The following is a 13,355-nucleotide window of genomic DNA, read 5'->3' on the forward strand; positions in this document are numbered from 1 at the left end:
AAAACCAAAAGTAGAATTTATTGGTTACTGGAATTCTAAAACCCAGGTGTATTTTTAGCTTCAGATATGGTTTAAAGTGATTGCTCAAGCAGAATCTTTAAGGTTTGATTGTCCTCCAACTCTGCTCCCTCTTTTGCTGTGCTGTTCTCAGCCTCCACAAGAACGCAGGAGTTCCTCTCAATTTTCAGACCAAGTGAAAAAGAGTATTTCTTCCTGTTAACTCTTGTCAAGTCTTGGGACTCTAAATGGACCATCCTGGGTCACCTACTGACACCTGAACCAACAGCAATGGCTTGGGGGAAGGAATCTGCAGCTGAGCCAGGCCTGTGTCACACATTCCACTCCCAAGCAGAAGACGGAATCCAAGAGGAAATTTAGTGTACTATTACCAGTAAAAGGGGGTAAAAAATTCTGGGAGCCCAAAACGACAAATGTCCAGCATAGGCTTCTCTCCAGGGTGGACATGATCTAGCTGGGAAGAAGTCCTAAAGGTTTTTTCATACCTGACACACTCATAGGGTTTCTCTCCAACATGGATTCTTTGATGCTGAAGAAGATTTCTTTTGCTCGTGAAGACTTTTCCACACTTATCACATACATAGGAAGACTCCTGAATATGGATTCTTAGATGCCTTTTCAATTGTTCCTGAGCACTAAAAGCTTTTCCACAATCTACACAGTCAAAGGGTTTCTCCTTACTGTGGACTCTCTGGTGCCGAGTTAGTTTTGTATGAAAATTGAAGGCTTGCCCACATATTTTACAAGAATAAGGCTTTTCCCCTGTGTGAATACGCTGATGTTGGCTAAGATGGGAATTCCTTCTGAAGCTTTTGCCACACTCATTACATTCATAGGGTTTCTCTCCAGTGTGGATTTTCTGATGTCGAAGTAGCGGTGAATTACGAACAAAAGCCTTTCCACACTCGTTACACTCATAAGGTTTCTCCCCAGTGTGGACTCTCTGATGTATAACAAATTCAGAACTACTGGTGAAACTATTTCCACACTGCTTGCAGAGATAGGGTCTGTCCCCACTGTGGATTCTCTGATGCCTGATCAGGTTTGCATTATCATTAAAGGCTCTCCCACATTCCTCACACTGATAGGGTTTCTCTCCAGTGTGGATTCTCTGATGCCGAATTAACGAAGAATTGCCATTAAAGGCTTTTCCACACTCACTACACTCAAAAGGTTTTTCCCCAGTGTGGATTCTCTGGTGTCTAATATAGTAAGAAAAATAACTGAAGCATCTCCCACACTCCTCACATCTGAAGGGTATCCTATCACAGTGGATTCTTGGAGCCCTTCCTCTAATATTTTTCACTATGGGGATTTCCTGGTGCTTCTCCAGTTTACATGTTTCTAGGAAGTTGGTTCTCTGAAGAACACTCTTCTGTGGACCACGTGACAATATCACGTCTCTTTCTTCAGGAATTCCCTGTGTTGATGTGGACTCATTGTCAATGTCGGTCTCAGCATCTGACATAATAGAATACACAAATGTCACTTAAGAATTATACTGGAAACAAAAGAGCATCCAAATTACAGGGCTTTTAGAGATTACTATTACAACCTCCACATCAGGCTGCTAGCAAGACAAGGCTATTAAAATGAAAGTGCCAAATATCTTAGGCAGAGAACAGTCGAGGAGGAACAGGGTATCAGTACACATCACACGTCAGATTGCTTCCTAAGCTTTTCCAGACTCTGTATTTGAATAACTTCTCCCTGGTATGTTCTAGTATCTTTTGATCCTATGGTATTTACAAGCCTACAAAATACAAAGAAGGCAAGGCTCTAAGAGCAAGTAGTGACATCGGGGCTGGCAAGACTCAGAGTCTGAAAGTAAAACAGAAAAGAGTCAGAATGCAAAGGCTATGAATGAACTGCTCTTCTTTTTAAAATTCATACCCTGCAGATGTCCCAAAGACTGGAGACACTGAGCATTAGGAGCACTCACTAGGCTGTGGCAAGACAGAGAGAAAAGAAACACAGAAACACTTAGAGGACCTCACACCCAGAGGTTCTTAACTGCAGGTCCACAGATGACAAGTGAACACCCTAAAACTGTTGGCAATTGCTGTCTTGTCATCAGACTCTCCAAAAAGTCTGAACCTCAAACATGCAGAAACTACTGTCCTAGACTCTCTGCCTGTTTGGAAAGCGAAGAACACAGTTTACTTAGATACACCAAGACTGCGGAGTATTCCTTCTCATTTTAGCAAAAAGGAGACAGTCACCTGGAAAATGGCATTTGTATTCCTAAAGACTGGATAACATTCACGTGTGTGGTGATGGGTTGTAATTAGTACTTTGGTGGTGAACATGATGTAATCTATGCAGAAATAGAAGTATAATGATGTACACCTGAAATTTTTACAATGTTATAAACCAATGTTACTGCAATAAACAAAAAATTTAAAAAAAAAAAAACGAAAAAAAAAAGACTGGATGACATTTTACCTAAGTTAAAGTCTATCCATTTTATACAAAATGTTGGACTAATTTTGTTTTAACATTAATTTGGGTTATCAGGGACTCATCTGCTAGTTAATCAAGTTCATCCTTTGTGAGTTAAATGAGTGAGGGCCCTCAGGAGGAAAGCAGAGATCAATAAGTTAACCAATAGTCTGAAAGAGCGATCAAGACAATTGAGAACCTAGTGGTCTGTTCTCTCTCTTCCTGCCTCTTTCTTGCTACTAGGGTGCTCAATGTTATAAAATCAGGACTGAACAATCACTAACAAAAACACTCCTATTTTCCCTTCCCCATACTCAGCCATTCATCTTGATCTGTATCCCCACAGCAGTTCTTCCAAGCAACCCCCACCTTCCTAGTTCTCCAAGTCATCATCACCTCCTTCCTGCTGAAAGAATAAAGCTGCCCAGAGGCAGTGCCCTCAACTTCCTTCCCGTCCATGTCCACATCCTCTCATCCCAAGCCGCCCTCCACACCTCACACTTCCCAACATCCCGAATGCCATCTCCTCCTTTCCCCTGACATACTGCTCTATCAGCTATATCATTCCTTTTCTGCATCTTCAACCTCCTTCTTTAGATCCTCAATCCACTGGGGCTTAACAATCATCCTTTCACATCCCATTTTTTCTTATAGTAGTGTTTTTCAAACATCAGTTGTGAAACTGACAGTGTGTAACTGCAAAGACTTTTTAAAATGAAATACAGTAGTCTATATTAGAATAGAACAGAATAGGATTCACATACATTGCAATGCCAAGGGCAAAGTCTGTTTTCTGATGCTCCACGTTCAGAGTACATATGAATATACAGTGTTCGGGTGCAAAATGTAATACTTACTGAGGCTCATAATCAAAAAGAGTTTGAAAAACATTTGCTACTGTTTACTATATTTTCTTCCATTTCTTTTTTTTTTTTATGAGGAGGACCAGCCCTGAGCTAACATCCAATGCCAATCCTCCTCTTTTTTGCTGAGGAAGACTGGCCCTGGGCTAACATCCGTGCCCATCTTCCTCTACTTTATATGGGATGCCCCCACAGCACAGCTTAACAAGCGGTGCGTCAGTGCATGCTTAGGATCCAAACCCGCAAACCCCGGGCCGCTGCAGCGGAGCGCGAGCACTTAACCCCTTGCACCACCGGGCCAGCCCCTCTTTCATTTCTAAACTTACCAAAATATGAGGCTGAAGTGCTGTCTCAATTTTGTCATCTCTCCTTTATTCCCTCTCTGCAAACCATCTACCCTGGCTTCAGTTTCCCTGTTCCCTCCTCTACCTGTCTACTTTCTCTTCCCTCTCTCACTAAAATTAAATATCACTTAATATTTAAGTTCAGCCCTCATTTTTTCTCTCTAGGGGTCATTTCAGCTGAAACTCTGGTAGAGGACACTTGCATCTCTACTTGTAGACCTGACATTTATCTCAGACTCTATACTTGCCTTCTCAATGGCCTGCACTAGCCATCCATTTTCATATTCTAAAGGAACCTCAGACTCTGTGCTCAGATCTCAATTCGTATGAATTTGAAAAGCTCCTCCTATGTCATGACTTCCCAATGTTATCTGACTCAATTAGCCCCTTTTATGGCTGATTTTGGTGAGATCTGGTCAATCCAAGCACCAAACACTCATTCTCGTTCCATGTTTGCAGTACCACCATCCTCTATTCAATTCACTCCCTCATTCACAAGTCAATGCCTGATATATAGTAACAGTTTAATAAGACTTGATGCCTTCGATTTCCTTCAGGCCGATCAAACGACGTACCATGTTGAGTTAATATTTCACAAACACAGACAACTATGGGCCTACGTCACTGAGGCAAGGGCCACTGCTCTTGCTCCACGCTGTTTTGCCTGCTCTTTCATCTCTGGTTCCCACGCTGTAAGTTCTTTAGGATAGAGCCCTCAGGTCCACCACAAACTCTGCATTCTAGATTTTCCACACGAGACTGGGTGGGTAAGACGTACCAACTATATTCATCTACACTGCTGGCTAAGTTAAGGGGGTCAGGGCACACCGCAGACTCTGCCAGCCGCAGAGTCTAGAAGTCAAGAACAGGAAGTCTTGCTTAGGCTTTGAGTCCGAAGCCTCATGCTCTTGCACTGCTTACCAGAAAAGACAGAATAATACTTCCAGATGAGCTCCAGAAACATCCATTTTTAAATATGCTTTCCAGGTGATTCTCCTCCAGATTAAACTGCAAAGTTTTTCACAATGATTTATTGGATCCTCTACTCCCTTCCTCAGGCCAGAAAAATCTCCTTCTTTTTCTTCACATGAAATCCATTGTAATCTGTCAAATTTGGAACATGTGGCCTGCCACCAAAGGAGCGTTACTTGAGCTTCTACATAGAATTCCGCTCACCCCTCCTTCTGCCGTGCTCCCACAGACCAACAACAGCACTTAACATGTGTTTTTTTTTTTTTTTTTAGCTCTTTACATCTGTCTCCATAACTTGTATCTTTCAGAGCTTCTTCAATAAAGCTTGGCCCATGGCAAGTGCTAAAAAACTGCTCCTGAATAAATCCACCCCGCCCCAAGGAAGGAGGGCCACTGAGGCAGGCAATGCTGAAACTCAGAAAGGAGGGATGGATTCAAAAACTGCATATGAGATCTATTAAGATCTAATAAATCCGAGAAGAGTTAAAATTGGTGAGAAAGGTTTCATATTTTACCTATTAGGAGAAATCATCTCTTTTATTTAAACCCTTCCCAGCATCGTTCACTTTAAAATACACTGCTCTGTAAAGCTCTAGAGCTGCCAGTTCTAAACCTGCCTTGCTTACCTTTACAGATGTCTATGGTCCTCTCTGCAGGTGGGTCATCCTGTGCCTCCAAGCCCCAAGGCAGATCCCCTCCCTCCACAAGTGAGATCAGGGCAGGTTTGGGAATTGGGTATCCTGAAAAGGGGCGAGAAAATGGCACCTTTCAGCCCTAGTCTGCTGGGTCAGAAGAAGGAAAACCCCAAGTGCCTCAGTAAGAATAAGATCTACAGAAGAGAGCTCAGGACTGCAGAAAGCCAAGGAAATTTTGATGAAGAAGAAACTGAGCATTTGTGACCTTTTCCTACTTAAGAGGAGGTCAGTTTGTAAGATCCTGCAAGACATGTGCAAACACACGGAAAGGGTCACACCCTTCCCTAGACAATGCAGGGATGGCAACAAGCTGAGAATTTAGTTCTGGCAAAAGAAACCACTTATTCCTTACTGTGCAGAGCCCTTAGGAGGATGAGACATACTCTTACCAGGGGACAGCAATACCCTACATTGGGACCAAATGACCCAAGACCCCTCCCTACCCAGCAAACTCTGAAGTGGGTCATTTGGCCTCGGCCCTGGAGCAGCGCAATGGAGGATACCAGAGAGAACCCCTCCTTCTCCACACTGCACCCCCAGCCTATAAGGAGAAAAGAAGGAAGGAGAGGGGAAAACATAGATCTGAGTCCCAGTAGGAAAATGGCCTTACCCAGGGATGTCAAGTTCCCATAATTCTCCAGCATCACACTTCTGTATAAGGCCCTCTGTGCAGGAGAAAGGCCAGACCATTCTGCCCGGGTGAAGCACACAGCCACGTCCTTGAAGGTCACCACCTTCTAAAACAAGAGGTTCCTGCTGCCCCAGAGCCAATACTCTGACTCAGGACCAGAGTGTGGGGCACAGGGAACAGGAGGGAGGGGTCCTATTAGAGATGGCTAATGAGAAAAGGTGAAACAACTGGGTGTTAGATCATTAAACGACTATTTCTACAACCAAAAACCTGGAACTTCTCTCACTACCAGGAGAGCTTCCATTAAGACATAAAATTTACTGTTATGAAACATGATAAAAACATTTCAAAAATGCTGGAAAGTCTCCCATTAATTAAGCTTCCTAGAGAAAAATCTCTTTGATGTGGTAAATACTTTCAGTCTTTTATTGTTATACCTACAAGTGGACAATTAGCTTCAATCTGTCTAGATACCCATCATAGGTAGCATCTCAGGACCTACCTGCTCCCCCTTCACTGCCCCAGTGCCCAGCCAATCCATCGGCTCCCCACATGTGCTCCCTCTGCTCTAAAGCTCCAGCCCACAAAACAAGAACAGAGTCATGGTTTGCCCTGATGAGCCCATCTCATCCATCCCCTACCTGTTGCTTAAAGAAAGGGCTGTGCTGTCTGTGCTCAAGAACGGCCAGCAGAGGGAGCTAAGTGCTGCCTGGGGCAGTCTATTCTGCTTCCTGATGGGTATGCCTGGGAGAATATGCTTCTAGAATCACATTGCTGTGGGGTAGCTGTTTTAGATGCTTTTCTTTATACCTCTAAGACAACCTGTAATAGCTTCTGCCAACTAAGCCTCACGTTTTTTCAACAGCCACACTTTCCCCTCCCTGATAGCCCTAACTCGACCTTCCTAGGGAGCTCCAACATCTGGTTTAGACCCTCTATTCACTCCTCAGACTTTGGTATCAAACTTGGTTACCTGAACATGCAGTGACTACCCTCCCACCTTCCAATACCTCAACTCAGTCTGCAGATCTCCACTTCCACTAGTCCCGGCACTGCCTGGGGACCCAACGCATCTGACTCACCATCTGATACCAATCTCATCTTCCCCCAAAACTGGCTCCCTTTCTAATTCATATAAACTAATTGGCACAGTGAGTGACAATTTTGTTTCCCTACCTCAGTTAATAGTACCAACTTCAGCCCAGCCTCCTCTACTAGAAATTTGACATTCATCCTAGACTAACTTGCCCCAGTCATTGCTCATTTCTGACATACAGTCGGTAATCAAATCCTACCAATTTACTGCCTAAATATTTCTGGAATCTGACTCTTCTTCACCATGGTACAATCAGTACACTAGTTCAACAGCTGGGGACACTTAAACAACTCCAATTCCAGGTGTCCTGCCACTGAATCCATCCTTTGCTAGCACATACAATGATCTATTTAAAATGACAACCTGTAGGTCCTTCACTCCACTCATAACTGGGTAGCTGCGGCCTGCTGCTTTTAGGTCCAAGACCAAGTTCTTAACAGGCACAAGGGCCTGCATGGCTGGGTCTCTCACAACTTCTTCATCCTCATTTTGCAGCACTTAGTGTTCACTTTACAAATGAAGTCAGCTAAGATGCAAACAGGTTAAGTGATGGGCTCAAGGCCACTGAGGCCTGATGGGATCCCTAACTTCAGGTGTCCTGTCCTAGCGCATATTTTTCCTACCGTAGCCCACTGCCTCACCTTAGCCAGCAGCACTGACCTCAAGGAGGATATATTTTCCCTGATTCTGAAGCCCAAACTTCTTTCTTTAGGAGGATAAATGGTATAAGCCCCCTTTTTCTTGTCTTCTTCTTGCTGTCCCTCTGCCCCCAATTCCCAAGAATCTTGCGACCTTGATGATCTTAGTCACTGCCACTGACACTGGATACCTACACCACTAACCTGAGTCCCTCATCCTCACAGATCCCTCTGTGGGGGGAACTACCAAACTGGGTACCTTCCAGCTCAGCAGAGATCCTCAGAGTGCAGGAGGCTGTACTTCTGCTTCCCAGGACACTCTTTCCAGCCATTGCTTGCTATGCTTCTGGCTGCTCAGGCCCTCACCATCAGCATTTTACCCAGCATCCAGTCCAACTGGAGAGAATCAACAGGTGTCTTCCTACTGGTTTGGCTCTAACACTTTTGCCAGAATCATCCCTCTCATGCCCCATTTCCTTCAAATCAGATCTCTCAAAGGCTGACCTGAGGGATCCACAGCTCACCTGGTGCCAGGCTTTCCGGGGCATGGCTGCCATCACCTGGGCTTCCTCTCAGTGAAGGGCAGAGGCTGAGGGAAGAAGCAAAGAGAACCAAGAGTGAGTCTGGCCCAGTCAAAGGTTCTCTTCTAAACCAACAAACCTGCCAATAACAATAGCAGCTAGTCACTTACTAACTGCCACTGGGCAAGTGATGTATAAATATTTTCTCTTTTAATCCACACCACACCAGGAAGTTTGAATTCTGAGGAAACAGATTTTGAAACGGTAAATAACTTGCCCTAGGTCACCAGAGCCTGTGCTCACCAACATCAAGCAATGCTGCCTGTCCTGGGTAAGGCACGAGTACAGGGCGAACACGAGTACACTAAGAGCAAAACAAGCAAAGGACACCAAAAAACTTGAAGTAAAAGCTAACAAGAGGAAACTTAGACCTTTGTTTTTAAAAGTACAATTTTACTGAGAAACATAAAAAATTAAAAAAAAACAAAAAGAAATATCTTTTTGGATCAAAAATATATATCTCCTCTCATGCAGTCCCCACAATAATCCTCTGAAACTTTTCTTTTCCCCAAATGAGAGAAAACAAGGCTAAGAGAATAATTTTCTCTACCAAGGTCACTCAGCTGGTGGATGAACTTGGATCCCAAACCAGATCTGCCAGATCCCAAAGGCCATGCTTCTAATAACTACATTAAATTGCCACCAGTCACAATTGCAAGAGAACTTCTTGCAGAACCTGATAAAGTGATTCTAAGATGGAAAAATAGATATGAGAAGCCAAGAAAATTCAGAAAAAGAATCTCAGAATAAGTCTTCTTTTTTTTTTTTTTTTTTGGTGAGGAAGATCAGCCCTGAGCTAACATCCAGTGCAAATCCTCCTCTTTTTGCTGAGGAAGATTGGCCCTGGGCTAACATCTGTGCCCAACTTCCTCTACTTTATATGGGATGCCACCACAGCATGGCTTGACAAGCAGTGCATTGGTGGGCGCCCAGGATCCGAACCTGCAAACCCCAGGCCACCGAAGCAGAGTGTGCGCACTTAACCGCTGCGCCACTGGGACGGCCCCAGTCTTCCTTTTTTTAGACCCCGGGGCAGGCATCTTTTTTATCACCCCATTTTAGGACCCAGTGATAACCAAAACTACTAGCAATGGACCCTGAAAGGCCACCTCAACATGCCAAAATGTCTGAGTTATTACTCTATTACATCATCCCCTACAGACACTTTGTACTCGTTACCCAGCCATATTTTACCAAAAAGGCAGCATCTTCCCTAAAGAAACTCATTGCACGCTGTAATTTCCTGCGTCGTCCTCCTCCTTTCCCTCAGTGTAGCCACAGTGGCCTTCTTTCAGTTTCCCCTACTATGCCAATTCAGGACCTTAGTACCTGCTGTTGCCTCTGTATGAGCCACTCATCTCCACTCTTAGGACCTTGATAACTGATCCTCTCCACCTGCAATACTCTCCAGCAGCCTGACCTCTCTCCACCTAGATAATGCCAGCCCATCCTTCAGATCATCCTCTCCAGCCCAGGTCAGGTCCCCATGTTACACACTCCATTAGCACTGTATTCCCTTTCCTGTATTCCACATCTCCCAGTTTGAGATTATACATTGATTTGTGCTTTCTTCCTTCAACAAACATTTACCACACGCATTTCATTCCAGGCCAAGTGTGAGATACAGTGGAGAGAGAAAAAAGGTGTGATTTCTTCCATCATGGAGCTTAGTCTAGACTAAAGGAAAGACACACATTAATCAAAGACTCTCATAAATAACTTTAAGATCACAATTGTGTTTAGTGCCAATGAGAATCTCACCAAGATGGGAAGACTTAAGAATTAAGGGGCTGGCCCCTTGGCCTAGTGGTTAAGTTCCACACACTCTGCTTTGGCGGCCGGGGTTCACAGGTTCGGATCCTGGACGTGGACCTACAAGACTCGTCAGCCATGGTGTGGCAGCAACCCACATACAAAATAAAGGAAGACTGGCACAGATGTTGGCTCAGAGCAAATTTTCCTCAGCACAAAAAAAAAAAAAAAAAAAGAATTAGGTTAAAAGGAAAATCTTTACAAAAGTAACAGCAAATGAAAAAGCACATTCTAGAAGTGACAGGCCAAGAAGATTGTAGCACAGCCAAAGGGAGTGTGCTGCAAAACGAGAGAGAAGAAATTGCAACAGACCCAACCACACAGGTCCTTGTGCACATTAAGAACTTGGTCTTCCACCTAAAAGCAACAGGCCGCAGCTACCCAGTTACAAGCAGAAGGAGTGAAATGATCAGATTTGACTAATACGTGACTTTCCCATTAGGACTGAAAGCTCCCTGAGGGCGGGAGCTCATTCAAAACTGCATCCCGAGAATCTAGAAAGGCACGGGCATTTAGCAGCTCAATAAGGAGTTGTTGGCCCAACGAGCAGAGGGGCTTGGTGCCTGCGTCGGGCACACCGTACGTCTCTTTTCCTTCCACAGCCTCCATTTCGCCAAGAGGCCGCTGCAGGCTGGGGGGAGCAAAGGCGCCCAAGGGAGGGCGGGACCGGCCCTCAGGCCGCCTCCGACTCCCTCTACCCCAGCATCAAGGACGAACACGACAGCATTCTGCACGAGCGAACAGACGTCCCTAGCAATCTCCTGGGTAACAAGACCCAACACTCACCTCAGTGAAGGCGCAGCGTGCGGCGTGACCGGAAATGCGTCACTACGTCGGCGCGCCCCCAAGACTCAGGTGCTCCCTCTCTAGGATGCCAGAGCGCGCCTCTCAATGGTTCTCTGGCTTTACTCCGCAGGGCGGGGCTTGTTAAACTAGGTGCCTCAGAAGCCTTGATAGGAGAGAAAGTTTATCGTTGTTTTCGCTAATTTTTTAACCGAAATTTAGCATTTCTTTCAATTATGTGTTGGTGGCAAACCATGGTAGCATCACTGTGACTTTGTCACCAATAGAAATCACAGATATTTTCATATCACCTTACAGTTGATGCAGATATCTCAAAATACAGGCTATTCTCATCTCTAAGTGAAATTATCATCTTTGTTATTAGGCTCACCTTTAGATATTGTCATTTCATTTCATCACATTGGTAAAGATGCACGTATATTAGTGTATTACCAATTTATTTTTTAAACTATTTAACTGTATTTTAATTGGTTTCAGAGGGGTCCACGGGTGTCATTACACCGCCAAAGTGGTCGTTGGACCAAAAAAGCTGCCCTCCTTAAAGGTAAAGATCCAGTCACATTAAGAAAGCCCAGGACTGAGAAGGGATACATTAAAGAACTGTTTAGGAAGTGAAAACAGTGGACATTAAAAAAAAAAATGTTTGAAAAAGAGATATGAGGAAGGGGGAGCAATCTATGGTAGCCATAAAGTACAGATGACCTGACAGATGAAGGTGTCATTAACTGAGATCAGGAATTCAGGAAGAGGAGCTGGTTTTAGGCAGGAAGATTACAGAATTTGGTTTAAGAAATACTGAATACACACACAAACTTGCTTTATTAAAATATAATTCACATTCCATACAATTCATCCATTTACTGTGCACAATTCAGTAGTTTGTGGTATTTTCACAGAACTGTGCAACCATCACCACAATCAATTTTAGAACATTTTCATCATCCCGAAAAGAAACCCCATAACCATCAGCAGTCACTCCCCATTTTCCCTGTGATAGGTAGAATAATGTTCCCCTCAAAGACGTCTATGTCCTAATCTCCAGAACCTGTGAGTATGTTAGGTTACATGACAAAGAGGAATTAAGGTTGCAGATAGCATTAAAGTTGCTAATCAGCTGGTTTTAAAATAACACTATTCTGGATTATCCAGGTGGGCCCAATGTAATCATAAGAGTCCTTAAAAGTGGAAGAGGTCATGGGAAGAGAGAACCACAGAGATGACAGCATGAAACTTGTACCAACGCTGCTGGCTTTGAAGCTGGAGGAAGGCAGCCATGTGCCAAGAAAAGTGGGTGGCCTCTAGAAGCTGGAAAAGGCAAGGAAACAGATTTTTTCCATAGCCAACACTTTGAATCTCGTCTAGTGAAACCCGTTTTGGACTTCTGACCTCTACAACTGTAAGATATTAAGTTTGTGTTGTTTTAAGCCACTGTTCATGGTAATCTGTTACAGCAGCAGCAGCAAATTAATATATACCCCAATTCCGGCCTTGCTCCAATCCTAGACAACCACCAATCTATTTGCTGACTCTACAGACTTGTCTATTCTGGACATTTACATCATATAAATGTCCTTTAAATCTGGACATAAAACAAAAAAAAGGAGTTTTTATTGTTGGTAATTTTATTAGTCTTTAGAATGATGGAAACCTATGTGTTTATTTAGTGGCAAGACGTGGGCTGAGCTTGATTTTTTCCTGGGAGGTGGGAGGGACATTGTACTTCTAATCTGCACAAACTCTCAACAAAAAACATAGACTACCTCAGTGAGAAGAAATGTTTCAATGATCCCTGGTGAATGGCCACTCCGAGCAGAGCAGCTGTGTGATCTGAATTATACTTTAAGGTGCTTTACGCCAACTACACACTGCGCCGCCCTTCAACCCTGGCCACAGTGAGCATTGGCAGATGCTCCCTAGCAAGGTGTGAATTTAGGTGCCCATTTCTCCATGATATTTTATTGATTTTTATGCAAGTCTTTTTTTCTTCAAATCATTTGGTAATTATATCTAGATTATGTAGCAGGTGACCTGTGGGGAGAATTAGAAGTTAAACAGCATGCTTATTTCCTGCATAGTCATATTTTTTGCATATTGCTGTTTTTTTTGATATTTAGAAATAAATTCATCCTAGGATTTTGCAACCTGGGCTTCCCTGACCAAGACTCTAATCCGACATCCTTGAATGGGGAAAAGCCTAGGCATCCCAAAATCCTTTTAGCTTAAATGGTTAGTGAGTAATTTCTGTTCCCAGGTGTCTAGACAGTCTCCCTGTGAGTCTTCAGGATTAATAAATAACAGCTAATTAGTGCTGGTCTATTGTACCACCTCTAAGAAAATGTATACTCATACCTCTTATCTGTGGTGATCGCTATAATCAAACATAATTATTTTAAAGCCTCGGCCTTCCTTAGATTCCATTGGGAGCCACCTTCTCTCCTTCTGGTTACTTCATGGCCTGA

At 43.7% G+C, this 13,355-nt stretch overlaps 1 protein-coding gene across 21 annotated transcripts in view; it reads right to left on the bottom strand.

Annotated features, from left to right (window-relative positions):
* LOC147913103 (zinc finger protein 19-like) overlaps window positions 1-13,355 on the bottom strand; it is a 24,723-nt gene continuing 11,368 nt past the window's right edge. For 3 of the 21 annotated variants that reach the window (XM_087419973.1, XM_087419974.1, XM_087419975.1), the window contains 5 exons: window positions 10,879-11,041; window positions 8,224-8,288; window positions 5,945-6,071; window positions 5,266-5,379; window positions 1-1,479 (listed from right to left, as the gene is read on the bottom strand). In XM_087419973.1, coding sequence (XP_087276099.1) covers window positions 386-1,479; window positions 5,266-5,379; window positions 5,945-6,071; window positions 8,224-8,256 — 1,368 coding nt within the window. In that variant the 5' untranslated portion in view covers window positions 8,257-8,288; window positions 10,879-11,041 and the 3' untranslated portion in view covers window positions 1-385. The other 18 variants (XM_087419972.1, XM_087419979.1, XM_087419977.1 and 15 more) reach the window with 18 other exon arrangements.

This window comes from Ceratotherium simum, chromosome 30 (assembly GCF_057802395.1).
Source record: "Ceratotherium simum simum isolate JZ-2026a chromosome 30, ASM5780239v1, whole genome shotgun sequence".
Classification (NCBI taxonomy): Eukaryota; Metazoa; Chordata; class Mammalia; order Perissodactyla; family Rhinocerotidae; genus Ceratotherium; species Ceratotherium simum.